The 26,691-nt window shown below is 39.9% G+C and overlaps 2 protein-coding genes across 5 annotated transcripts in view; one reads left to right on the top strand and one right to left on the bottom strand.

The window, feature by feature from the left end:
• Positions 1-2,511: 2,511 nt before the first annotated feature.
• On the top strand, positions 2,512-15,171 carry ncln (nicalin). 4 transcript variants are annotated; one of them, XM_083939272.1, is made up of 15 exons: positions 2,512-2,772; positions 4,034-4,224; positions 4,969-5,113; positions 5,320-5,414; positions 6,904-6,984; positions 7,560-7,663; positions 9,361-9,449; positions 9,900-10,039; positions 10,266-10,444; positions 11,025-11,112; positions 11,203-11,241; positions 11,472-11,632; positions 12,059-12,112; positions 12,356-12,434; positions 13,097-15,171. In XM_083939272.1, exons 1-15 carry the CDS (start codon positions 2,598-2,600, stop codon positions 13,157-13,159), a joined length of 1,683 nt encoding a protein of 560 aa, XP_083795398.1. In that variant the 5' UTR covers positions 2,512-2,597; the 3' UTR covers positions 13,160-15,171. The 4 variants fall into 4 exon arrangements, with proteins under 4 accessions (XP_083795398.1, XP_083795397.1, XP_083795396.1 ...); XM_083939271.1 differs by having other exon boundaries at positions 11,469-11,632; XM_083939270.1 differs by having other exon boundaries at positions 10,266-10,492.
• A 3,962-nt stretch (positions 15,172-19,133) lies between these two features.
• The window catches only part of cers1 (ceramide synthase 1), a 30,528-nt gene continuing 22,970 nt past the window's right edge, over positions 19,134-26,691 (bottom strand). The window contains exons 3-7 of the mRNA XM_083911559.1: positions 25,677-25,857; positions 24,541-24,702; positions 24,129-24,276; positions 22,649-22,809; positions 19,134-19,248 (exon numbers count right to left, since the gene is read on the bottom strand). Of these exons, the coding sequence (XP_083767685.1) occupies positions 19,206-19,248; positions 22,649-22,809; positions 24,129-24,276; positions 24,541-24,702; positions 25,677-25,857 (695 nt within the window). The 3' untranslated portion in view covers positions 19,134-19,205. The remainder of the gene's footprint in view (positions 19,249-22,648; positions 22,810-24,128; positions 24,277-24,540; positions 24,703-25,676; positions 25,858-26,691) is intronic.

Here is a 26,691-nt window from a genome sequence, read left to right as displayed (position 1 = left end):
AATGTGCAATGTAATGGACATACTGTACAATATATCAACTATATAAATATAAATAAAACTGAAAGAACAACAGTACATTTAAGAAAAAGAGTCTGGCCAATCAGGGGCCCCTGCACACCGGGGGCCCGGGGCCTGCAGCCAAGTCCAGCCTGTGCATCAATCCGCCTCTGCCCATTACTAATAATATTAAAATGAAAATAAAAATAAAATCGTTTTAATAGGCCTTCTTTCTTTGATGCCCTTATTGCAACAGGAATAATAGACAGTATTTGTAGTAGCCTGGGGACGGATAAGTCTGCGCTTTATTGTTGTGTGTTAAAAATACTGGACTCACTGGATGCACCTCTTATTCTTTTAGGTTCAGATTATCAGGATTACACGAATAAATGCAGCTAAAACTTCTAACTAAGGTCTGAATCTTTAATCCAGTCAATGCATCATGGTAGGTTGTATATCAATCTATAGTTTCTCTGTTGTACAGCGCCATCTAGTGTCATCAGATCATACATGGCCCTTCAATTACAGCTGCCCTGGATGATGCCTGAACGGCCGTTGATTCAACTCATTCAACTCACTTTCAACATTTTATTTATCAGATATATTTTTCCACATGAACATGTTATGTTAAACACACCTCACACTGTTTTGTTCCTTAAATGTTTTAATTGTTCAGGTCCCAGTGTGGAGTAAAATCGGCCACCTATTTGCCTGATCAGAATCATCTGTCAGCTACTTCAACTTTATTATTGATTTACAAAATACACTAACTGCATCAAATCACATGAGCATCACATTAATAACAACTGGATAACAAATAGACGTAACAACAAAGTAAATACATACAAAAATAGAGATAAAAAATAATGATTTTTCTTTTTAAAAAAAGGAAAAAGGAAAAAGTAAGATACACCAGGGGACATGGGGAATGAAAATGAAATTGAATTAAAGATATTACAGTGGGAGCACAGATTTATAGTTTTGACAGCTTCCTTGTTATTAGCAGAGGATGTTGACTTGAATTCACTTCCAGTTCTTTCATGGAAAAAGAAAAAGTGTGTTTTACTTTGGCAAATTTACAGTGGTTGATGTAAAACTTTGCAAGTATTAAAAATATATATATTCTTTTTCAGCTGGGGCGTCACTCTTTACAAAGCCAAATGGGGCATTTTGCAAGAGGAAGCTCAAAATCACAGCATATATTATCTAAAATGAATCTACAAATATCAAAGGCACAATTCAGATCTAGATTAAAATGTTTGAGTTTGATAAAGAAGGATTTAACAGGGTAACATTGATGAATGATTTTAAATGACACTTCTTTCACCTTATTAACCACAAAAAAAATGAGTTAGAGACCAGATAATGTTTCCCAACATAAATGATTTGCTATGACTACTCCAGTAAAATATTACAGGAGAAACAGAAATAATGTTAAATTGGAAAAGACTAGAGCATAGATTTTAGGATTGTTCTTAATACCAGATGGGCTGAAGCATACTTTACCAAGTGGTGAGTCATTTACATCAGTAAAGCGAGCATCAAGTACAGAAACAGACATATTACTTTTGAATAACATGAGTACAGCAGATAGATTAAAATATTAAAGCATCAATCACTGTGGGCTTTTTTTATGCTGTCCATGCTCCGGTTGTGTTTAGCGCAAGGCTAATGTAAGCAGGCTGGGACATCAAAAGATAAATGTCCGGGGTTTGACACATGCGCAATGCAACTGGAGCTGCGCCGTTGGAGGTTTCCAGAAGATGGCGCTCGAGACAAACTGATGTTTTCATTCAGGACTTACAGTCGGACAGTTTTTGGCTAAATTCTATCAAACTTTCTGTTGAACCTACGAATATTAATGATGGTGTAATGTTTTGAATTAACTTCATGGTGTTAAGCTAAAGTCTAACGTCTTATCTTATATTTTAACTTCATGTTTACAAGAGTGGTCAAAAGGACGCTAACTCCAGACACCCCGATCTCCTCGCTGTAAACACTGGGAGCTGCTGGTCGTCCACGTCAACATCAATGTTGTCAAAACATCCGGGACCATACTTCAATCCTTCACAATCAAATGACACGTTTTAACAGCTCTAAATTGAACCGTAAAGTCTTCTTAATTTACATTTTTAATGTGAACCACCACCCGGGCCGCTCAGACTGAGCTTCGCCCAAAAGTTCTGACTGCTTTCTCTCATTAACGTCACTGTCATTTACTAATTTGACATGTTAATGTTCCTGTACAAATATGAAACTTCAATTGTAGATTATTCTAAGTGTGTAAATTAATTCTACACGCACTTCGGTGGGGATCACCCAGTAAAAGCAACACGAAAATACCGGAAACCACGGCAGACCAGATCCGTCCGGATACGGCTAACACCAGCGAACGGCGTCGCCCATGCTAGTGTGTGCGTGTGTGTATGTGTCCCAGCCTTCTTCTATTAGCCTTGCAGTTGCTCCGGTTGCGTTTAGCGGTTGGTTAACTGTTAGCTGGCTAAAGCTACACTGGGTCTCCGGCTGTCAGTTGTTGAAGCCCGTGACAGCTGAACACATCATTTTATTCCTATAGCTGTGCGCTCAATACAATCGCCACGATGTTTGAAGAGGCTAGTGAAATGTTCGACAACATGTTTAAATCCTCGTTTCCCCTGACCTTCATCGTATTCATCCCCGCGGTGTTGATCCTGGTGTCGCCGCTGCCGGCCGAGGCGGCACATGAGTTCACGGTGTACCGCATGCAGCAGTACGACCTGCAGGGACAGCCGTACGGTGAGTCGGCTGTCTGTTTTATCACACTGGGATAAATATAAACGCTCCTAATGTTACCGTGACCAGTAACTAGGTCGGTTCCCAACAGCTAACTCGAGTTAGCCTCGTTGTCGCTTCTAACGGCAAACGGTTACCTACCTAGCTGCTAATGTAGCTTAGCTTTAGGAGCAGGGAATGGCAGCTAGCTCGTTTCCTAGAAGCAAGCGTTACTACTTCACATTTAACCCGAGCGTCACTCCTACGAGTCTATCCCCTTAATAACCTATATTATTTTCATGATTACCGGTATCATTTCATCATTAGATGTGTGTGTGTGTTTTATTTGTGATCCTAAATAGCTCCTGCATTGCAGCATCTATTCTTCCTGAGGTCCTTACAAGTGTCTTTATAATCGAACAATGCAATAATGAATCATGTACATCATACACACTACAACACACCATAACCAATACAAAATAAGACATCAGACAAAGACTACACACGCATACAAGAGCGTCATTTCATAACACACCACATAGGATAATGACACAGACAAGACAAAGACAGACACAAATCATAATTTGGTCCATTCTGAAAATTGAAATATTGATCACAAACATGCTTATTTTTCCACTCATGTCTTACAATATCAAATAGCTGTGGTCAGCCATAGCAATAGTCTTAGTATTAATAATAACAAAACATCCAACCGTTGACTGGATGAGGTGATTTCCCATACCTTCTTGTTTAACATGGTTTTAAAGACAGTTTTACATCAGCATGCTATCACTAAACATCACATAACATCTGTTTCCCCTCTCAGGACACTTCTCTCAGTTTAACACACAGATTAATAACATAACGAATAAGACATCTAACTCAAACGGGACAGACCCAAAGCACTAGCAGAATAAGTTCGACCCTCTGATCTTGGGGCTGTTTAAGTGGTGAATATCTTTGTAAGTACGGTATTTAATCATAAGCTAGGAAACACTTTTGACTTTTGGAGAAAATCAATGATAATTACCATCATTTCTTCCACAACCCACATGTTGAGGCAAATCAAATTGGGATACAACAGTTTGCATTTTAAGTATAATTTCTGTGGCGAGTCTTAGCTGAAGATGAATGAAAGTTACCACACTTGACACAGAGATCGACCCAATCAAACCCTTTTGTTATGGTCTGTGTCAGGTAGTGTGTGTGTGTCCTTTCCTTTTGATATAAAGACAGGAGGAGTTATTGTATCATAATAGATGATCAATGTGTCTTGCACCCTCAGGTACCAGGAATGCCATCCTGAATACGGAGGCTCGTACTGTGGAAGCAGAGGTACTAAGTCGTCGCTGTGTTATCATGCGGCTGGCTGACTTCTCCTACGAAGAGTATCAGAAAGCCCTGCGGCAGTCAGCAGGAGCTGTGGTCATCATCCTGCCCAAGAACATGTCTGCTATGCCTCAGGACATAGTACAGGTAATAATAACACACTTGAATGCCACATATCAAAGTCTTGTTAGTTGTACCTGTTTCTAACCCCCACTTCCACCTTCACTGTTTCCATTTTGTGTGTTCAAGTAAAATGCAATTGTGTTGTAGTGCAGAACTTTCGCTTTATGGATTCAGCACTTCTCTCCACCTCCAAAAGAGATTTTTAACTGACACATTTGAAAGTGAGGGCTACCTGTGACATGTGAATAGCTAAAAAGGAAGAAATTCACAAATGATGGTGATTGAAGTTATTGCGATCTCCAGAAAAAAGAAAGCCTTACACAGTTTTGTTCAGTTTTTATTCATGGTACAAGACAAGTCATAGTGACATCCCTTATTTATACAAAACTTTATCAGAGATAACCAAGCAGTGCCCCCGCTCCCTAATTCCACAGTCATTGCAGGCTGTTGAAGAAGAAGTAAAAAAAAACGGACAGGCAAGAGGTGTCCCAGCGCATATTTGATTTAACATAACCATCCTGCTGGTTACTATTTTTTAAGCTTTTCCAGTCAACTTTTCCAAGTTTAGTGTGATTCAAAAACAAAGAAAAGGCTTTAGGGATTACAATGTTAGCTCACAGTTGACATCACTTACAGCTCTCTCAAAATGTGAGCTATGCTGAACACGCAGGGTTAAAGGAATTAATCAGATTTCCCCTTTCACTTTGAATCCATCAGCGTTTCACCCTAACAAACTTAGCTGTAACTTATCTGTTTTTATCTGTGTAGCAGTTCATGGAGCTGGAGCCGGAGATGTTGGCCACTGAGACCATCGTCCCCGTCTACTTTGCCATGGAGGACGATGAGCTGCTGTCGATATACACCCAGACCTTGACCTCCTCCTCCTCACAGGGCTCCCTATCAGCAGCTGAAGGTAGAGAGTCGCTCCTTCTAGACTGGACCTGCGGCCGGGTCCAATTTGTCCACCTGTCTGCATTATACACAACATTTTATGTACATCTATAACCAAAAGTCATCCTATCATACACAGAAAGGAAAGTTGGTAATGTGGGATGGGCATGCTGAAAGTCGGTCACTTCAAAGGTCTGATTAAAATATATTTTCTGTTCATTTCTGTAGTGCTGCTGCATACGGCCACGGCCAACGGTTTCCAGATGGTCACCAGTGGAGCGCAGAGTAAAGCTATCAATGACTGGGCCATAACAAGTCTAGAGGTGAGGAGACTTCACCACAATCTGAACTGTACTGTACCCGGATGCTTTCTAAAAAGTGATGCTATCATGTAACAACATTTAGTGGCTAGTAATTTAAGGTGTCAGTTTTTGCAAATTACATATTTCAGTATTGTAAACTCTGTTCTTATATTGTTTTTAAACTAGTTTTGGAGTTTTTGGAAGAGCCAACTTGAAAACCAAACAAAGTGCAAGCAGTTTTCTGCACACAGAAATAATCCTCAGAAGCACTACACAGAGGCCTGCAGGATAATGTTACAGTAACATCAGGCAGAACGGTGGCTTGGTGGTTAGGACTGTTGACTCACAGCAAGAATGCCCTGGATTTACCTCCACCTTGGTCCTTTCTGTGTGAGCTTTAATCGGCGTAGTTTTCCCTGTGGGTGCTCAATCCACTTTACTGCCACAGTCTACAGGCCTGAAGCTCAGGTCCCAGGAAAAACTGGATTCACTGTTTACACGATCTAAATGTTTCCTGTACGGGGAGTTCATGATAATTTGCAAAATATCTAAAAACACTCCCCTTTGCTCTTGATTTGGTAAGGCTTCATTGTTAAATTACATTTCTGTATTTTAGGAAATCAAATGTTGTTTTATTATTTGATTATATCAGTAAATCCTCATCTTAATTAGTAAAATAATCTGTTGCACCATTAAGACTTTCAACCCTTTTCTCAAGTCAGATGTTTCAGAAACTCCGTGGCTATAATGCGATGATAATGAATGAATGAATGAATGAATGAATGCAACTGTGGCAAGTGTCTTCCTTTTGACAAGGTAAATAATGTTAATTGGGGTATTGATAACTCAACCTTTAAGCTTGTTTTGTGTCTTTTGAGTTCTGGTAATACTATTAATTGCCAAAAAGTTATTTTAGAGGCATTTGAGAAGGCTTTGCTTAAGACAAGAGTTACACAGCTACACTGTTATTGTGTTGTTGGACTAGGGTAGTAGTGTGTGTGCTGCTATCTTAGTTCTCAGTGTGTGTTTTCTGCACATGTGGGGTGGCCTTAAATCCTGTAACAAAGACAATTGTGTGGACTGAAAGCCCTGGATTGTGAAATCTAGGTGGATTAAAATGAAGTGCAGAATATGCCTGCTCAGGTTAAATTGAGACTATATTTTTTAGCCCTTATTTATAAAGCTTTGGTCATTGTCTGAAGATAGTTTTAGATTACACTGTTTGATTTAGAACAGGTGCAAAACAAAGCAGGAGTGAAGTAGTTCAGGGCTTTCTGATCTGAGCTTAAACCCAGAAGGAGAAAGTGGTTTAGTCACACTGCAGGGGATTAGGAGATGCCGAGGTTTGGGGACAGGAGGTCGACCGTGACTGTAACCCACTGCAACTCTGCACTGTCGCGCTACAAGACAGTATAATACGAATGGTGCAATGGGTTCAACTAAATCTCATGCTTAAGATCAGCTCCTTCTGTTTTATGTAACTCATCTAATGGCTGTTTTTGTTTTCCAGGGTCGTCTGGCTGGAGTTGGAGGAGAGGACCTGCCCACTATCGTCTTGGTTGCTCACTACGACTCCTTTGGTGTTGCTCCAGTATGTTCACTGCTTCTTCTTTTTTTTTCTTACGAATAATCCCTGACTCATTAAAAACATACTTAAAGCTGAATACAAATACATAGTCAGCAAATAACTGTAGGATCTGGTTAAATTTGGTCCCTAAAGCAGTTTTCACATATGAACCCCCGACAATGTCAGCAGAATCAGGTCCGGAGACAGTTTGGTGTTTCTTTCTCACACATCTAGCACACAACAGGAGAGTGTGCAGAAGGGAGGACATGGATTATACCACGTCCACAGAGCCGGTTTTATTAATTTGGTCACAAACAACCACGTCTCTTTCTGTTCCTTGAAATTGTCTGATGATTTCTGCGTCCAGAAGTTGTGGAGCCTCAATGTCTCTCCAGTTAAGACATTTTTTGTCTTTCTGTGTAAATCACTCTTCCTTCTTCACCGTTGAAGGTTTGGTTCCTTCCATTAATTAGACACGGTGTCTCTATAATTTTATACTGTAATAGTTCAGGAAATACCACAGTAATGCAACACAGCTGTCAGTAAACAGAGAGCAGGACGGAGAAGTAATCTGACTGTGTGCGTGTTGTTCTGTCCAGTGGCTCTCGTATGGAGCAGACTCAAACGGCAGCGGGGTGTCCATGTTACTAGAGCTGGCTCGTCTCTTCTCAAAACTTTACACCTACAAGAGGACACACGCAGGGTGAGTAACGATGACAGCACTCACGTTTAAACTGTTTATGGATCATTTTGTGTCTCATGAGCTTCATAACATTTTATATACATTTTAAAAAGCACAAATCCTGATTATTGGACACATTCATAACAACACAAACCCATCAGTGATGCTCTATGCTGCCACACACAACTGTTTTTCTGTTCCTCCCAAAAATGGAAGTTAATTTTATTTTGACAAACTGCATGCTGTTGTATAATGCAACACAAACATAACACATATTAATGTGCAGAGTGCAGGTTTATACCGGCAAATGCAACATAGTAAAAATAAATAGAGGGCTTTTTTAGTTTCCCTATAAAGTTTCTTTAAATATTTTAATTATTAATTTGTTAATTTTTAAATCCACATGAACCACTCGTCACATCAGCGTAAATTAGACCCAATACATAAAACTAATTTAAAAAGAAAATGTCAGTTTTAAAGCTGGTTCGTCTGTTACATCCGTTGTTTCCTTATTCCAAAACAATCCAAACACTTCTGCTCCGTGTTGTGTGTGCAGCGTGAAACACGAGAGCAGAGGATATTTAACGATTGTGTGAATCAGCTCCGTTGCTGCAAAATGACTAAAGAGGAAACACTGATGGGAATGAATTGAAGCATTTTAGATAAAGTGCAAACATTTTTTTTAAATGACGGTTTAAAATATTTATGTCGAAGAAATGCGGCAGATCTATGTACATGATGAAAAGGCAGAAGTAGTATTGATTACTGACCTCAGTGGATCATCTGAACATGAGAAAAAGTGTTTTTAATGTTAGTGTCCTGCTCCAAATGCTTTTGAGATCGACACCGAACATCATCTGTGCTCTCTGCAGGAAGTAAGAATCACAGCGGACTGTGTTAAACACTTAAAGCGGTCGATAATATGGTACAGGCTCACGCTGATGTCTTAATATAATGTGAGGTTAGTAAAGGAGCAATGGACTGTACTGTCAAATCCAACTTTATGGAAGACACAGTTGTCTGTTTAGGCTTAAATTCAACACAACACTTCACTATCATCTCTGGTAACTGTGTCCAAACATCGTTTCATCACACATCCTCCATCATAAAGGTGGGGTGATGACTCAATATGATAATTGATCATTTTCAGTGGAATCATGTCGTGATGAAGTCACATATCGAGATATTGTTATACACAGTTATGTCGTCTAAATGTACAGTAATAAGCAGCTCAGAACATATTATCTGGGGTACCCGAGGGAATATTGCTTGAAAATTGAAGTTTTGGTTTTCTAATTAGAATCATCATATCGCCCAGTATAAATATATACATCTCATCAAAATTATATAAAAATGTGTAACATTAACATTTTTTATATAGTTTCAACCACAATGTTGAAAAACCATCGGACAAACTTTTCTCATTCTTGCACGTTGTGTTCATTTTGCACAAGTTCTTAACACAATGAGAACTTTTCCTTTGTCAAGTATTTAATTCACACAGGAGTATAAAAACATAGGCTTTACCATGTGGTTATTTCATATAGACACTATTTATTTATTGAATGACTAGAAAACATGGTACATTGGTAAATATCATTATTGAGACATAAAAAGGTCTTTATCGGGATAGAAGAGTCTGGCCGTATCGCCCAGCTCTACTCTATCATCATGTTCTTGAAGATGTGTCTCATAAGTGAATCATGTTGTGTGTTCAGGTACAACCTGCTGTTCTTTGTATCTGGTGGAGGGAAGTTCAACTACCAGGGCACCAAACGTTGGCTGGAGGACAATCTGGACCATACAGGTACTGTTCAGTCCGTATAGTGCTTACAGAAGGGAGGTCAAGTGTTCATTCAGCTGAATTTGGTTTGATATTCAATGATGGGGCTATGATTCAATTTTAATACTATCCTAAAAATCTGAAGACAATTGTTTGCATTTAATACTTTTTAAATGCAAAATCAAGACCAGGCTCCCTTTACCAGTCTGAAAAGATACATAGAAGTACACTACATCTGTTAACCATAGGATGTTTCCCATTAGAAAGTAGACAAAGCGTTTACATTTTAATTTTAAAGCAGATCGGAACAAAATAATAGACTCCTAGTTGGATAGAACCAATCCTAGTTTTTGCTCTATTTATAATATTTGGTGATACATCTGTTTTAAACATCTCATGTGCCCTTCTTTCTTTTTTCAATGTAATCATTAACGTCTCCATGTCGTCCAAACCTTTCCCTCCCTTTCTCCATAGACTCCAGTCTGCTGCAGGACAACGTAGCCTTTGTGTTGTGTTTGGACACTCTGGGGAACGGAGACTCTCTGCACCTCCATGTGTCCAAACCTCCTAAAGAGGGAACTCCTCAGTATTCTTTACTCAAAGAACTAGAGATGGTAAGAACCTCAAGGCTCCATACACCTCAGTCAGATATCTGTTTCTATCCGTCATGGACAAAAACATGTTAAAAGGGGCTCTGATGTCCTGGATCCCTACATATATTCCCTTTACAAGTTTTTTCGTGATACGAGCAGTTTGAATCAGTTTTGCTCTGCTCTTCTTGACCTGCGGCACATAGAATATAGACTATAATTCAGGATTATATTTCTCATTTCCTCCCAGGTGGCTGCTAGTCAGTACCCAGAGGTCAAGTTCTCCATGGTCCACAAGAAAATCAACCTTGCTGACGACATGCTGGCATGGGAGCATGAGCGCTTTGGGATCCGCCGGCTGCCGGCCTTCACGTTGTCCCATCTGCCCTCCCACCGCCTGGCTCAGCGCTCCAGCATCATGGACGTGCGGTCAGTGTCCCCATCCTCTCGCCATGGAGCGGGAGAGCCCCCTGCTGGGTGGGTTCATTACTGCAAGTCTCTGAATCAGCGAAAGGAAATAGTTTCCATTCTAGCTGCCAGTCATTTTCATTCATGTCACAGGTGCCGATATAGACCCTGTGTTGCGAGGGCTAGATTGATATTTGACATCATTCATGGCTGTATTTATGCATTTGTCATAAGGAATGAGCATGTGAGGTTTTGGATTTGATGCTGTCGGAGTGTGGCAGTAACACCGTCTGTCCTCTCTTTTCCACTCTCCATCCCTTCATCCTTTACTGCTCCTGCAGCCATCCATCTCCTCGTCTCTCTGTCTGTTAGGAAACCATTTATTGGTTCTGTGTTGCAATTTCACACTTGACCAATCAGGTGATTTGATATTTGCTCTGTCTTCTTTTCTCAAACTTTCTGTATTCAGCCCACCTGTGTGGAAATGGATGCTCTGTAATTGGTTTCTCCTCTCTCGCTTTCTGCAGTTTCTGGTTTCTCTCCTTGTGTTAACAGTATTTTACCGTCTCTAACTGTGTGCACCTGCGTTTGTGTCTTACAGGCCTCACGTCGATGTGACGAAACTCAGCAGGAACACCAAGCTAGTAGCAGAGGCACTGGCCAGGGTCATCTACAACCTCACTGAAAAGGTAAAACACAGATAGAGATAGTGTTATATGCTTCGTCTGTTTTCTGCCTGTGATTTGACATTTTTGTTGTTTGTGTACTCCGCTGCACAGGGCGCTCCTGAAGACCTGCAGATCTTCACTGAACAGATGGTAAGTCAATAAACTGTGTGGGCACCACAGTAATAGATCTTAAAAGAAACGGCAGTAAAAACAATTGTATTTTTGGTAGTTTTATCAGGACATAATTTGTGTTGAATTCCACAAAATTGCTATTTTGGTACCTTTTTTGTTAAATCTGAATCTTTCATATTCCTCCAAAAACAGACTCTGATGGTTGTTTCGCCTCCGTTTAACGCAGTTTTTGTCCATTGCGTCAGCAGGTGCAGGACGAGCAGCTATCAGCAGTGGTGGACTGGCTCACAGCGCAGCCCCGAGCCGCTCAGCTGGTGGACAAAGACAGCAGCGTGGTGTCCACTCTGGAGTATCACCTGGGACACTACCTCAAAGATGTCAAGAGACACTACGTCAAAGCTGACAAAAGGTAAAGAAAATGGTGGAGGCGACCGAAAAGATTAATACAAAATTGGTACTATAACAATAAAGATACAGATTAAAAGGCTAGAACGGCTGGTTAATACTTGATTTGGGGAAAATATTATGTATTGCACACATTTCCCTTTTTTATTATCTCGTCTTTCCATCTGATGTAACGGTCTTTGAAAAATCTAAGTATCCTAATATTCCTTAATAAATCAGACATCACTCTGTTAAACGTTGATGTGTTTGTGACCATGTGTATTCAGTGATTGAACCACCAATGGAAAGATTTTAGTTATATTTGACATTGACGTCAGAATTTAGATGCTTAATATAATATATATATTGTCACAGAATTTACTGTAATAATTCCTTCCTGTATATTTCTAGAAACAACCGATCTAATATTATCTAACGTTCTCGTCCTCAGGGATCCAGAGTTTGTTTTCTACGACCAGCTAAAGCAGACTATGAATGCTTACAGGTACGCTGTAATGAGCTGCTCTTCCTCCTCTGAGAGTCTTTAATGAAGTTCATGCTGATTTAATGTAGCTTTGTCTCAAGGCTTTCTCATCTGCTTTTAATTAGTCCTCAGTTAACTGTTTGTCAGGCTTTTATCTTTTACTTGTATGGGTCAAATCCAAACATCAAAAACAGCCATCACATGTCAAAGATTTCTCCTGTAATAATCACTCTGTGTGTGTCTGTCTCTCTCTCTACCTCTCAGAGTGAAGCCTGCTATTTTTGACTTGCTGCTGGCTGTCTGCATTGCAGCCTACTTAGGGATGATGTATCTTGCTATCCAGGTAAGTCTGTGTTCCTGCAGTAAGTCTGTAGCCTCTTTCAGACATGCACCACATTACATAAATGTGCTGTCAGTTTTACATGTTTAAGGCAGCTTTAACCGCTATTTTACAATTACGGTGTGTCAATGGGGGTGAACCTACAGAGAATTTTAACCTGAATAGTTTCAGCTCATTATTCAGCTGTCTGGTCTGTACATTTACTCTTAATGCTCTTTTATCCACAGCAGTTTTTCAGCAAATAATCTCTGAAGACCCACTGTAAACTATTGCTCAGCTGCAGGCCGACAGTTAGAAACCAGCTGCTGAACACAGTGGAGAATTTAGCAGCTTAAAACTCAGACAGTTCCCTCAGGAGGTGGAGGTGGAGATCAGAGCAGACATTAAAGGAGAGTAAATATTGGACTTAAGGGGTGGCCAGAGACAGGACTTCAAATACATGATCTTGTTGCTCTTTAACTGATGGATGTGTAAATAAGCAACTGTTTGCTAATGCATCAACTTAAAAGGTGATGGTAGATTAAGTGATACGTTTTCACTACTACTTAGTGTATCTTAAAATTAGTTGTTCATAGAAAAGGCACAACCTCAGTCATTCTCTAACAGAGAACTTTGTTGAAAGGTGAAAATCTGAAAAAGACTTGTCTTGTGCTCCTTTTTTACAGAACTTCGGAGTCCTGTACAGTGTCGTCCGTAGAATCACTCAACCCAAGACGAAGACTCATTAAGGGGCACGACACAGTTTGTTTTGTTTTTTTCCAAATTCCACCGATTCGTCAAATCAAGGAACTTTAAGCGGTGAGAACGCAGAAGCTGGGCCGAGCTGCTGTTTTCACGATGGGGTTTCAAACCAGCAGAATTTTTTCCATTTCCTTCATTCTGATCCACAAACTATGATGTCAGATCCTGTCCTGCTGCCTACTCAGTCCATTTGGTCTCACAGACCGGAATAATCAGGAATCATTTTTCACTCTCCCTGTCGACATCAACACAGATGCCTGGTCATTCACTTAAAAATAATTCCTGGTGTCAGAAATGTTTCATTACCTGACTCTTGTGAGGGATGTCACACACCTCCTAGACGGATCACGTGTGTTTCTGATGTTGGCGATCACTCCTTCTTCCTCATCTCAGTTTACTGTACGTGTGATCGTTTTGCCAAACCGGCGTCATGTGTTGTCTCAGGCAGCTTACAGGGAGAAACTGACCACACAGAGTTTAGCCCAGAATTCCTTTTGTCGAGAGATGTGTTGTTAAAGGACAGGTTCACATTTTTCAGTCTGCTTCAATACAATACTCACATTGCCGTTGGGACGTTTGAAGAGTTTTTAGTCGCCATCCTAAATCCACAGTCCTCGTTTTGTGCAAAAACACTTTCTAATGTTTGTTATGAAATACTCTCTTGGCCTCATTTCAGCTTCAGGTGAACTTCAGATTTTCCAGCTCTTCAGGGTTGCAACTAACCTTTAATTTCATTATTGTCTAATCTGCCCATCTGTTTTTTTGATTTAGTCATCAATCAATTAGTCTATAAAATGTCAGAAAATAGCAAAAAATGTGCTTTGTCCAATGCAGCCCAAGATGACATTTTTTTTTTACAGTGAAACTAACAGAACAAATGACAAAAATATAAAATTTACAATACAAATGATTAAACATTTAACATTTTGTCATGTGTGCTTGATAATGAAGCGATTTCCTGTCGATCCACTTATCATTTCATGTCTGGGCCTATGAGTGTTGTATTGAGACTGACTCGAAAAAAAAATCTGAATTAATCCTTTTTTAAATGCGCAGTGAAACTGACTCCACAAATATCGTTTACGTGCAAGACGAGTTGTCTAAATAAAATGTGAAGTAGTGTTTAGATTAACCTAATGCAGTTTCCTTGGTAGTGAAATGATTAAAAGAAACATTTGATGGAATGGAATAAAATCCCTGCCAAATCATTATTGTATGTATTAATCTCCCTATTTAATATATAATAGAAATTTAAAACCAGATTCCACTTTGAGATTGTCTTCCTTACTTTTTTTCACCTTTTTCTGTAGTTGTGTTTTTGTGTGACTTGATGTGTCTTTAAAAGTCTTTTTAAATCCTTAATTGATTAAAAAAAGTCATGTTGGCGAAGTTGACTCATGTTAAAGAAAGGTCACATGCAACAAACATGTCTGTCTAATCAGAACACGTGTGTTAAGCGCGTAAAAGTAAAACGCCAACACATCATGACACGATAAAGCTCCCCCTTTACTCCTTTTTTATCAGTAGAAAACACGCTGGATTTGACCTTTCGCTGATTGCAGCAATGTGATCTGACTTAAACAGACATTTTTAAAGCCGTGTTCAGATTTTGGTCAAGCCAGCACTGCAGCATTCAAACACTGGATGTCTTAAAATGGGCAATAACACAAAGGGCGTGGGAGTAAATGGGGACAAACGTCTTAAACACACCTAGAATATAAATGTCATGAGATGTTGGTGTGTCGGATGAATACTGCAGTGTTCCCTTGACCTCTTCTCTGCCTTGGCCTTACTTTGTTGTGGGTGAATGGTGTTTATTTACTGTCTGTATTTTCCACGTGTTACTGCATGACTTGTGACCCCGCCTCTCCGTTAGCCACGCTATGTTTTAATTCACCGTCACAAGGGAAATGCTGTGTGGTACATTTTTAATTTATTGAAGCAGTTAGTTTTCATTTGTGCACTGAACTGAACTCTCCTCTGGTCTGAACTCTGTTTCATCCACAACACTTGATCTTTGCAATGAAAATGATATCAGTTGTGATTAAAAAAATAAATACGTTAAAAAATAAATCACAAGGAGCACGTCTCGTTTACTGACATGTTTTTATTTTAAGGGAAAAATGAAACAATAACATTGGCTGAATGGTATTAAAATTGCATTACAAAAGAGCAAGAATGTGTCTCAAGTGGTCAGATTCAGTAAGGGTTGGAAACTGAGTTTGAAAACAAAAAAGGGTCAATTTGTATCAATTACAGTGAATTAGTGGTCCAGAAAACACATCATTATAATCCACTTTACAAGTTTTGGTTACCGATTCTTCCCAGAAAGTCATAAAAATCCCCAAATTCTCCCTTTTTAAATTTTGATAAACGAATGAACAATAAAAATAATACTAATAAATTACAGTGCAATTTATAAGAAATACCTGCGGGGCGTTTTCTGCCCGTCGTGCTCTACTAGCTCTCCTTCACTCGTCACCAGCTCCCACAAACACTTGCCTCATAGGTTGGGTGGACATTTTGGCACAATTAAAGCACTCATGAAGATACTTTGTGTCACAATGGAGGCAAAGCCTGCGAGTCAGTTCAGACAGACAACTCGAACGCCATACTACAAAACATCCGATAGACCAAATATTATATCATACTCTTTTCAACACAAATCCGCTTCAGCTTTTACAAACTGCGAATTTGGCTTCATCGTCTTACTCGTCACTCCCCAATCATCTTGTGGATCCTTGACTTGCTGACGGGTGGACCCCAGGTGGCGAGGGTGAGCGTACACGCCTATTCCGCCCTCGCCCCTAACACCGGAGCCCCCCAGGGCTGTGTACTGAGCCCCCTTGTTGTGTACACACAACTGCGTAGCCACTCCGACACCATCAAGTTTTCTGATGACACAAGTGCCGTCGGCCTGATGACAGATAACAATTAAAAGGGTCTGCCTGAGAGGACAAGACGCTGCTGGTGTGAGGATGACCTACTCATGAACGTCAGCGAGACTAAGGAGATGATAGTGGACTCTGAGAAGAAGCAGGGAAGGAACTACGCCACCCTTAAAATCAACGGCTCCTCGTGGAACGGACGGGATAATTTAATTTGCATTTTATTTGATTTCAAGTGACAAATGATAAAGTGATACTTGACTGCTGAGTTTGCAGACACGGCCTTATCCTTCAATCGTTGTTGGAGCTTGACGATTTTAGAGAATGCACACGGGGACGGAGCCGACTCATCAAATACAGAGTCTGTACATCAACAGTTGTCGGACTGAACTGAGCTTCACATGTTTCCAACATTTAAAAATCAGCCAAATCCATACAGACATACAAAATTTAATTAACTATTTCAAAACCTTTTTTTCCTTCAAATTATTTCATTCACCTCTGGGTAATTGGGGAAGGTGACACGGATACGATTTGTTTCATATCCTACTGACATACATTCTTGTTTTTTGGGTATTAAATCAAAGTAAATACCCGGCAAGACAAAGTACTTTGCAAAAATATCAAATCCAATTTTTTCCCCATAAAACCGCTCATTGATTTACAACACTAGACACCACAGCAAATTTATATCTGATGTCTGATGATGCATTTCGTCACACGGCCCACCTCTAGTCATCGTAGTTACTCGTTCACGCATGACATCACGGCTTGTTTGTAAGCACGACACAGCGGACGAGAGATTGAAGATACAGTACCATACCAGACTGAGAGTCGCACCTAATCCAGATCACAGGTCTTTGTGGGTTTACTGTGCACTCCACTGTCATCTGTCATCACATCATAAAAATATCAGCAAACTATGGATCACGTAGTCTCACACTTGAGCAGTCGAGAAGACCTCAGGGGTCACTTCCTGCCAGAACACCATGCTAATAAAACCAGTCAGCCACGGGTTGTCTGATATATTACACACAGCGACATGTTTGATAAAACCATGTCACTTTACAGTACAGGTGTATAATGACTACAGTGAAATGAGTGTGAGCAAGCATTCAGGTCGAAAGGAAGAGACCCAATCCAGATGTTTGTAATGTAGATGAACAAAACAAACCTGGAAATATCTGATCTGAGCCGACTTTCACCGACTCGTACACAACAGGGGAATACCAACAGTGCTCTCAGAGGAAAAAAAACAGCAGCAATTCCAAAGAAGAAAAACAAATCAACAATGATTACCTGAACTACAGCAATAATAGTGATAGTTTAATATAAAATTAAAAGTTAGTTTAAACTCCCCCATGTGCTGATGCGGGGATTGTGGAAGACAAACAGATAAACTACAAACAGCACGACATCTGCGGCCTGCTCCAGCAGCACAAGCACGCTGTTCATCGAAACAAGAGCTTGAATTTGATCGAGAAGGTAGGAAGAATAGAAATATCCCTTATTTTCTAGGGCAGCAGTGTCCAGCAACACACACACACACACAAACACACACACACACAGTCAACCAGTGGGGTCTTACAGATGACATCAGAAATCTTCCCGTAGACTTAAATCTCATGTTTTAATGAGTAAAATAAATGTTGAAATACCCACATTTAAGTGCCACATGGAGGTTTATCACACTGGTTTGTTTGTTTGTGTTTGTCAGGCTTGTTGTGTGTGTTCATTGGTCACTGCTGCTTCAGAAAAATATCCCTTTTTGAATGATTTTTTTAGACATTTATAAAGACAATATGATTACATGTCGAGAGGATTTTTTCCTTCATTGTTTGTAAGACAATTTCATAGCATATCTCCAAAATCATTCGATGTCATGCATTCCTGAATACCATAATGTGTGCATACATAATGTTGTTGATTTTTTTATCATACTGATTTTTATCTTTACACAACTCCTCGGCTATAGTTCCAAGTTTTCTGTGGACCTAGAAGCCGCCACCACCCACAAACTGGTTATAAATGTTAATCAAATCCATATTGTTTAAACAAGTTAAATGATGAGGATGACACTGAAACCCAGTCAATCAATTCTAGCTATTTGCTGTCATTAAACCAGCAACCAGCTTGTACGCCTTCATGTCAGTGCAGCAACAGATGCTTTGCAACACACACACACACACACACACACACACACACACACACACACACACGCACTAACAAAAAGGGAAAAAAAGCTTTTTCCATACAATTAAATATTGTTGATCATCAGTACAAGAGATAAAATGTAAAAAGAAAATCAAACAGAGGTGAAATGTTGTGAAGGATTTTTGAGTTTTAAAAGATTCGGCTACATCCACCCTGAAACATCTGACACATGCGCACATAACTACACACACCAGTGTGGCTTTTTAAATTCAGACTAATGGACGCCAGAGCTGTGTGGTCGCCACCGCTGCCGTGTGATGATATGAAAATCAATACATGTGGTGAAGGGGCGGCAGACGATGCCAGGCAGGAGCTCCTGCACCACTGCAGCCATGAAAAAAATGATACTGCGAACAAGGTTTCCTATTTGAAAACTTCTCTCTTCATGCCTGGCGTCAGAGAAGATGGGCAGAGTTCAAAGGAGGAAAGGAATTCATTATTTCACTGACGGAAAACACAGCTCACCCCTACAGAATCAGCATATTGCTTGTGTACCGGGTTGCTAAATGTTTCCAGAACCACTAGAGGCCTCAAGACCTTTTTCCTCGTCGGGCGGCGCCTTTCAGAGCAGCAGTGAGGATTATGACGCCCTGCACTACTGTACGTGACAATCACAGTCCAACTCTCACACAAACTGGTTTGCTGTTTCTACTGAATCTATCAAATGTAAAGTTTTGCAACAATAAGACAAAAAGTCACCTGAAATGACATTCACAGTGCTCTAATAAAAACAAAACAACATGACAGCGATGAAACGAAATGTTCTAAAACAAATAAAAAGAGTAAAAACTTGCTATTTTCCTCCCTTTTTTTTCTTTTTGTGACACTCTTCCCTTCAGCCACGTTTTTTTGAGTGTGAGCCGTCCGAGGGGGGCGTCTCGTCTTGCTTGTACTTGTAGCCTCGTGCCAGGTGGTGGCGAGGGAGAGCCTGTTATAGATGCTTCTCCTTGGTGACCCCGTTCTGCACGTGCTTCCTGCAAAAAGAGACAACAGGGAGATTCATGAACTCTTCATGAGGGAATTGATGTGAAAGTAACAAAATGTACTTAAAGTGTCAAAAAGTCCTCAGTGAGAATGACCCCTGTGAAAGTTACTATAGAATATTATATTATTCTGTCTAATACATGTAGTTCATCATTAGTAATATGGCATCTTATATAGTAATAATATACCTTATGTTTTTTTTTATAAAGTAACTAGTGACTGTAAGTGTCAAATAAATGTAGTGTAGTAAAAATAATATTTTCCCTCTTGTAGTGGAAGCACAAAGTAGCATAAGAAAGAAAACACCCAAGTGAAGCACAAGTACCTCCAAATTGAACTTAAGTACTGAAAGAGATACTTTCCCATTTGAATCCAGGTCTGTGTCATGGTATTGTGTTCAGATGAACAGTGTTTGGTCCGTCACACGACCACACGACCACAGACCTGCATTAAAATGGGTAAAATATCTAATATTTAAAATATCTGTCTTTCAGAGGGGCTAATTTCTATAGTTTTGATATAAGTAATACATTTGAATGGACGTGGTTATAATTACCCATATGTTTACTTTTCTTTCTTTGCTTTTCTATTGGGTATATGGCCGCACAATTTATCACAATGTGATCGCAATCACAGTATGGACTATTATGGACTGGTATGGTGGTTCTGCAGAGACATCCTGACCTACACATCGTTTTCTACAGATTAAATAAAATAAAATATTTTGGTGCAGAATATTGCAAAAATGACTCCATGATCATCTGAATATATTTTTCAATGAAAAAGAGAATAATGATGCAAACATGATCATTCCGTCAATATCGTGAATCAAATCGTATCAGTCATAAATATTCAACATTAGATATTTTTCTCATATAGTCCTGTCCTAATTGTGTAAAACTGTGCCCTTTTGTACAATATCTAGGAAATTCTGATCAAAGTAATGCGATAAATGTGACGGAGAGTAAATGTAAGTGATCCTCTGCAGTCGCCTGTTTGAACTCCCTTTCATATGTTTTCTCACAATGTACAAATAACGATGTTCTTCCCCTGTTATTGGAAATAATATAATTTCAAAATGATGATGAAAAAAGGTCAACCCTGCCTACATGAAGCAAAAAAATACTCCAATACTCTGTGTTCTGTCGTGCTTTCTGTCCGCACAGAACAGGGTAAAAGTGTGTTTGTTTTCTTTCCACCGTCAACATGAAATTTGCTGCAGAATGACTTTAACTTGTACATTAATTCCTTTAAGTGTTTTTAAATAAAAAATTAAATAAATTGAGTCAATCTCCTAAGCATGTCAATGTTTTTAATGTTGTTTTGATTGTTCTTGTTCCTTTACTGTTATTTGTATCTGTAATTGTAAATGATGTTGCTTATTTTTTATTTATTTTATCTTTAAGTTTCTGTTTGTAACTCTTCTGCCTGTTTTGGCCAGATCTCCGTTGAAAAAGGGATTAATCTCAATGCGTTTCTCCCGGTTAAATAAAGGTTATACTATAACAACAACATGCAGTTTACTGTCCCTGAAAAAGCTCCTAATCAAGGTCTCTGTTCTGCTCAACTGTGATGAAGACACACCTGACCTTGAAACGTGTCATTGAGATTTCTGCCTAAAGTCCGTGTGCTCCACTTAGCTTCGGACCGTATCTCTGAAGTTCCTCCTGATACAAGATACTCCATCAGAGAGATGTGAGGCTTGTTAGACCTCTTCCTTCATCAGTGACAACAGAGTAGATTCAGGGAACTAAGGACGAAGGGCAGGACGGGTAACGAGGGAATTATCTTGTCAGGTGAGGTGATCTGCAGGTGTGGGGCATTAGCAGGCAGAGAGGATATCAGCAGTGGTCAAGGCCAGGCAGATAAGGAGTGCCACATAATCACATCTCCATATGGTCTCAGGCTCTTTGATCCTATCTACCTGTGAGGGTCGCTGGTTACACAAGCTCAGTGGGAAATGCATCTACGCCTCAACAACAACACGAAAGCTGAGATAGTGTTCGTTTTTTCTGTTTCTGTGAATATTCCAAACTAAAAATGACGGAGATGTCGGCAGTTTCAGGGTCTTCCCCATTGCGGGATCAATAAAGTAATTATTTTTCTTCTTCTTCTTCTTCTTCTTCTTCTTCTTCTTCAGAGTTTCAGAGGTCAAAGGGCGCCGTGATAATCAGCAGCAGATGATAGAGCGACACATGACGGTCCGACAGGAGGCTAAAAGGCAACTCCTCAGATAAAGATGCAAACAGATAGACTTTTAGTTTTAGTTAAGTTAGCGTTTTCTTGTTTAAAGCTCACTATTCAAAAGTGCTGAGTACTTATTCTCAGATTACACGAGACCACCATTACGTAACACAACGGTTTCTTTGGTTATTTCACTCACTCGCCTTTTAAAGTGGCATAATAATATTAACATTAATATATTTATTAGTTGTTGGTACACTGGCTACAGAAATTGATCAAATCCACCATTTTACCAAACAAAACTGACTTTTAGGACAGAAGAAATATTTTAAATAATTATAAATAGAAAAGAAAAGCGCTACGTGTACCATTGTTACCATAAATGCTTGATTGTACGTGAGCAGTGTAGATGATTAAGAGGCATCAAACTCATGGCAGTGGCATTAATAGTAAATTAATGACATAAGTCTTTATAAAAAAGCTCCAATATGGAGTGGAATAATTTTAACAGAAAGAAAACAGTGTCAGTGTGGTCACATTATGTCGAGACCAGCCTCTGTTTTTATTAGCAGCTAATATTATACCAGTCTCAGCTGTACGTTGTGTTCAGTCAGTGCTAATTATTTAATGTTAGTAAGCTAACACACTAAACTGAGATGTGGTCAAAGCTGAGAGAAATGACTCTTAATTTTATTTATTCCGAATACTAATATTAAAATACACCTGGCTATGGGTTAACACGTATTTTCTCACTTTTTTTAAAAGATTATTTTCTTGGCAGCTTTTCAAGCCTTTATTATAGAGGACAGACGGGAAAATGAGGTGAAAGAGAGGGGAGACGTGCAGCAAAGGACCGCAGGTCGAAGTTGAACCCGGGGGTGCTGCCTCGAGGACCTTCAGCCTCTTTCCACGGGGCGACCGCTCTAACCACTCAGCCATTTCACCACTGTTATTTGTGAAATCTTTATTTTGGTCTCGTGGCATCAGGCCATTAGTTTTAACGCAGGTGTAAAAAGCTTCAGTGGAACAGGTCGTCTCTTCACAGTGGTTCACGTCTCCACAATGACCTGTCTTAAAACGCATAGTTTCTTATAAATGACACCTTAAACTGCCGGTTTGGTTTCAACATTAACAGTGAAAGCCTGGCAGCAGTTGGCTGATGGTATCTGTCCACCCGGATCTGAGGGTCTGTCGGTGTGAGCTCACCCCTGGGCAGAGTTGTGATGTCCAGCATCATCCTCGTTGTTTTCTGCCCGAGGTTCTCTGAGCAGGCCGGCTGCCGCCTTGCTGCCTTCCTCGTCCTCGTACTCCCTGACGTCGTTCACCTCCTTCACCTTTAGCACCTTCACTACGAAAACCACAATGAACTGCACGCACAACAGGGGAGGAACGGGGAACACAAAGAGGTCAGAGTTGTGGCAGTACGGATGTCACGATTATTGTCAAATATCATATTTCACGGCACACAGGCATTTTTCCGTCCCCATAAAACATGTCAGCCTACGTTATATTGCAAATAGAGGGTTCTGCATGTACTCATAGAACTGGAGTTACATCCAGGTAACTACTACACATCCCCAGACTCAGACTGGACTCAGAAAGAAACATGTGAACTACATCAGCCAAGTCTGAACTGTTTCGTTGTAACGTTGTAATTTGCTAGGTATTCTTTTTAAAACTTTTTTTTTAATTGTTGTTTAATCTGTCGTCATAAAAACAATCATTTTAAACTCAAAACACTAAAAAGCTTATATATGCCTATCCTATATATGCCTTTCTTATTCTTATCAATTAAATTTACCGACCTAAAAAAAGAATAAAAATAATAATAAAGCGACCAAGATATAAATAAAGAAACAAGGAAATAAATTATTACAATTATAACCCTCAAAAATAACATTACAAACCATTGTCTTGAAAACCAGAAGAGATTTCCACGATTTAAATTGGCATTAATCCATAATTCCATGAAACACAATAGAAATACATCTCCCTGACTTGAGCATAAAGGGTTGGATGATTATCTCAAAGATGTTGGAACATATGTAAAGTGTTCAGCCTCTTTGCAAAGCGTGTTGGCACGCTTTGCAAAATGGATATCCATCTTCTAAAACAACTCCCTGTTCCTTTTGTAAGTTTCCAAAATGCTCCCACGCTGCTGATTTAAGGCAGTCTTTGGCGGGTATAAGGCTGGAAGGTCAGTTCCCTCTGCCATATCAACAGCTTTTCTTCACAACGCTTCAGGTGAGCGGCACGACGACTCTCTCACACACAAAACAAACGGGCACATTCACACATTAAAGTGTTATTCTGGCGCAAAATCATCCCATGGTCTTTTATGTGTAATGCGTTCAGCGTACTGCCCCCGAGTTGATCATTGCCACGTCCGGCTGTCAGCACCTCTACCGGATTTCCCCGTTAATTGTAGTGAAAGGAAAAAAACTGTCTCGATGGCTTATTTGATGTATGTAAGTGCCGAAAAAGACCATGGGAGGATTTTGCGCAGGAAGTGACACGCAAGATTCAACGCAGGAATCAGGACACGTACATGTCGTAGCTTCTACAATTCTTACGAAACCGTGGTATTATGTGACCGAGGTTATGGCAGAATCAGTTAATCCTGACATCCCTATGCGGCAGTTTAGACCAAACAAACATTGACCATAAATGCTTTCTTTGTCCTCACCAAGAACCAGTAGATGTTCATGAGCAGCAGTGCCAGGAGAAGAGTGTTGAAGAAGAAGTAGAAGGGGATGTTGGGGACCGACTGGAGGCTGGACACACATGTGGCGTACAGCACTTTGAGAGGGAACCAGTAGAGACGGAACCAGAACCTGAGAGAACACAAAACAGAAACACAGAAATGGAAATTTGTGTCTATACATCTTTAGTTTCTCCATGAGTCAATAAGAAAATAAGAAAACAGGATGAAGCTGTCAAGACTACAAAAATGAGTGTGAGTCTTTGTGTGTGTGTGTGTGTGCGCGCGCGTGTGTGTGTGTGTGTGTGCGTGTGTGTGTGTGTGTGTGTGTGTGTGTGCGTGTGTGTGTGTGCGTGTGTGTGTGCGCGTGCGCGTGTGTGTGTGTGTTGAGCCTCACCAGGTGATGCTAAAGCTGACCGAGCCCATGTTGGACAGCACGTCGTTGAGCAGGTGATAGCCTCCTCCTCTGGACTTCAGGTAGATGTTCAGCTTGGTGAACTCCAGCTGGATGTCGTTGATGTCGTGGAGGAACAACACCAGAATCCCTACGTTGTGGTATCTGAGGGTAAAAGTATGTGTATATGTAATATAAGGGGGTAGACCAAGTGTACGTTTTGTGCACTGTTAGGATCAAAGCAGAAACCTTTATAAAACATAGGGTTCTAAGTCTTTGGTCTGCAAAAGAAAACATGACGTGGTTCATTTTAAAGGCATGTGTCTGTCTGAATTTCAGTGTACAAGAAAAATATTTTCCTTCGGTTAATGTGCATTTATTTAATTTTAATTTTAATACAAAAAACAGTCCTATCAGATCTCCCCTTTTATGTAAAATCCCTTTATTTGCAGGAGGAAAGCTGAGAGCCTTACTTGCATACACTGTACTGTATTATACTGTTTGGACGGACAAACCAGAAAAAAATACAAACAAACAAGTACATTTCTGTTTTGGATTGATTCTGGGTGCCATTTGAGCAATGAAAAGATAGTTAAATAACTGTGGAATTATATACAGCAAATAAAAATAAAAATCCCTGAAAAAAATAAATGTGGGATTATGTATCCGTCTGTCCGTTGAAAAAGTATTTTTTTAAATAAAAAACCTATTTATTCATTGAACTACGTTGACTCGTTTATAGACTGTATGTATTGTTTATGTCAGGATTTATTTCATAACCATATTCATTTATTTATTTATTTTATATCATTGTCCGTAACATGAATTCCATACATCTGTGCTCCGTCGTAATAATACGTTTATAATAATAATGATACGCTTATTTGATATAGCGCCTTTTACAGACAAAGTCACAAAGTGCGTCACATGATTAAATTGTTAATACAATCCTTAACAGTAAAAAGACCAAGCAAAAAATAAATACAACTGAAAAATATAAATAAAATTAAAAAATAAAAAGATTTAAAAACACAAGTCATGTGGCTTGTTGTGGTAATGTGACATACACTGAATGGTAGGACACTTCATGCTCATCCAAAACCTATAAAAGTAGAACAAATTAAACACATTCAAAGTACCTGAAGGCGTAGGAGAAGCTGATGAGCGCCAGTGTGATGATGTGGTGCACCACCATGACAGCCGAGTCCTTCCTCCATGCGTCCATGTAGACTGTGGCGTAGATGGAGTGGCCGTAGAAGCTGCCCTGGATCAAGTAGGCGATGGCGATGTCTGTAGGCACTGACATACCGCTCTTCCAGTCTGGAGAAACAGGCAGGAAATGTGAGGAAAGGTTCCAGCCTCATACACGCTGAGAGCACATAAAGCATGCCAGCTTTTACTCTGAAATCGACCTTTTTAAAAAGATGTTTTAGGTTTTTTTTTTGCCTTTACTACACAAAGCTGCTGGAGAGTGAAATGGGAGCGAGAGGGCGGGGATGACATGCAGCAAAGCGCCGTGGGAATTCGTGGCCGCTGCTAAGGACACACTGTAAAGGTCGACCACTTTGAAATCAACTTAATTCAACTGTAGTCAGGAGTCAGTAGTCAAGTATTTTTTCATGCAAACAAGACAGAAAATGCTTTTTTCAGAATCTCTGATGTAGAGGTTTCCTGCCTCTCTGTTTTTATATCATCCATTCATTCATTCATCTTCAGCCGCTTGTCCCTATCGGGGTCGGGGGGGGGGGGGGGGGGGGGGCTGAAGCTCATCCCAGCTGACATTGGACGAGAGGCGGAGTACACCCTGGATAGGACGCCAGTCTATCGCAGGGCTCCCAGAGACAAACAGAGACAGACAACCATTCAGACCTTAAAGTGAATATATTTTGGGTTTGGACTGATGAAACAAGACATTTAAAGACAAAACCTTCAACATTTTATAGGCCAAACTATGATTGATCCAAAATATAACTAGCAGATACTTCAATAATGAAAGTAACCTTTAGTTGATGTCCTAGTGGCCATTAATAAGCCCTTTTACACTTTTTTTTCACTGATTCCCCCCTAAACTTCATTCAAAGTTGCTATATGACACGTGGAAGAGTGAGTCCTCCATACCATTTAACGTTACGTTGTAGCCAATTTCACATAAAC

Source organism: Echiichthys vipera (assembly GCF_963691815.1).
Source record: "Echiichthys vipera genome assembly, chromosome: 3".
Classification (NCBI taxonomy): Eukaryota; Metazoa; Chordata; class Actinopteri; order Perciformes; family Trachinidae; genus Echiichthys; species Echiichthys vipera.
Note: the sequence above shows the minus strand (reverse complement) of the source record. Positions and strands in the feature narration are given on the sequence as shown.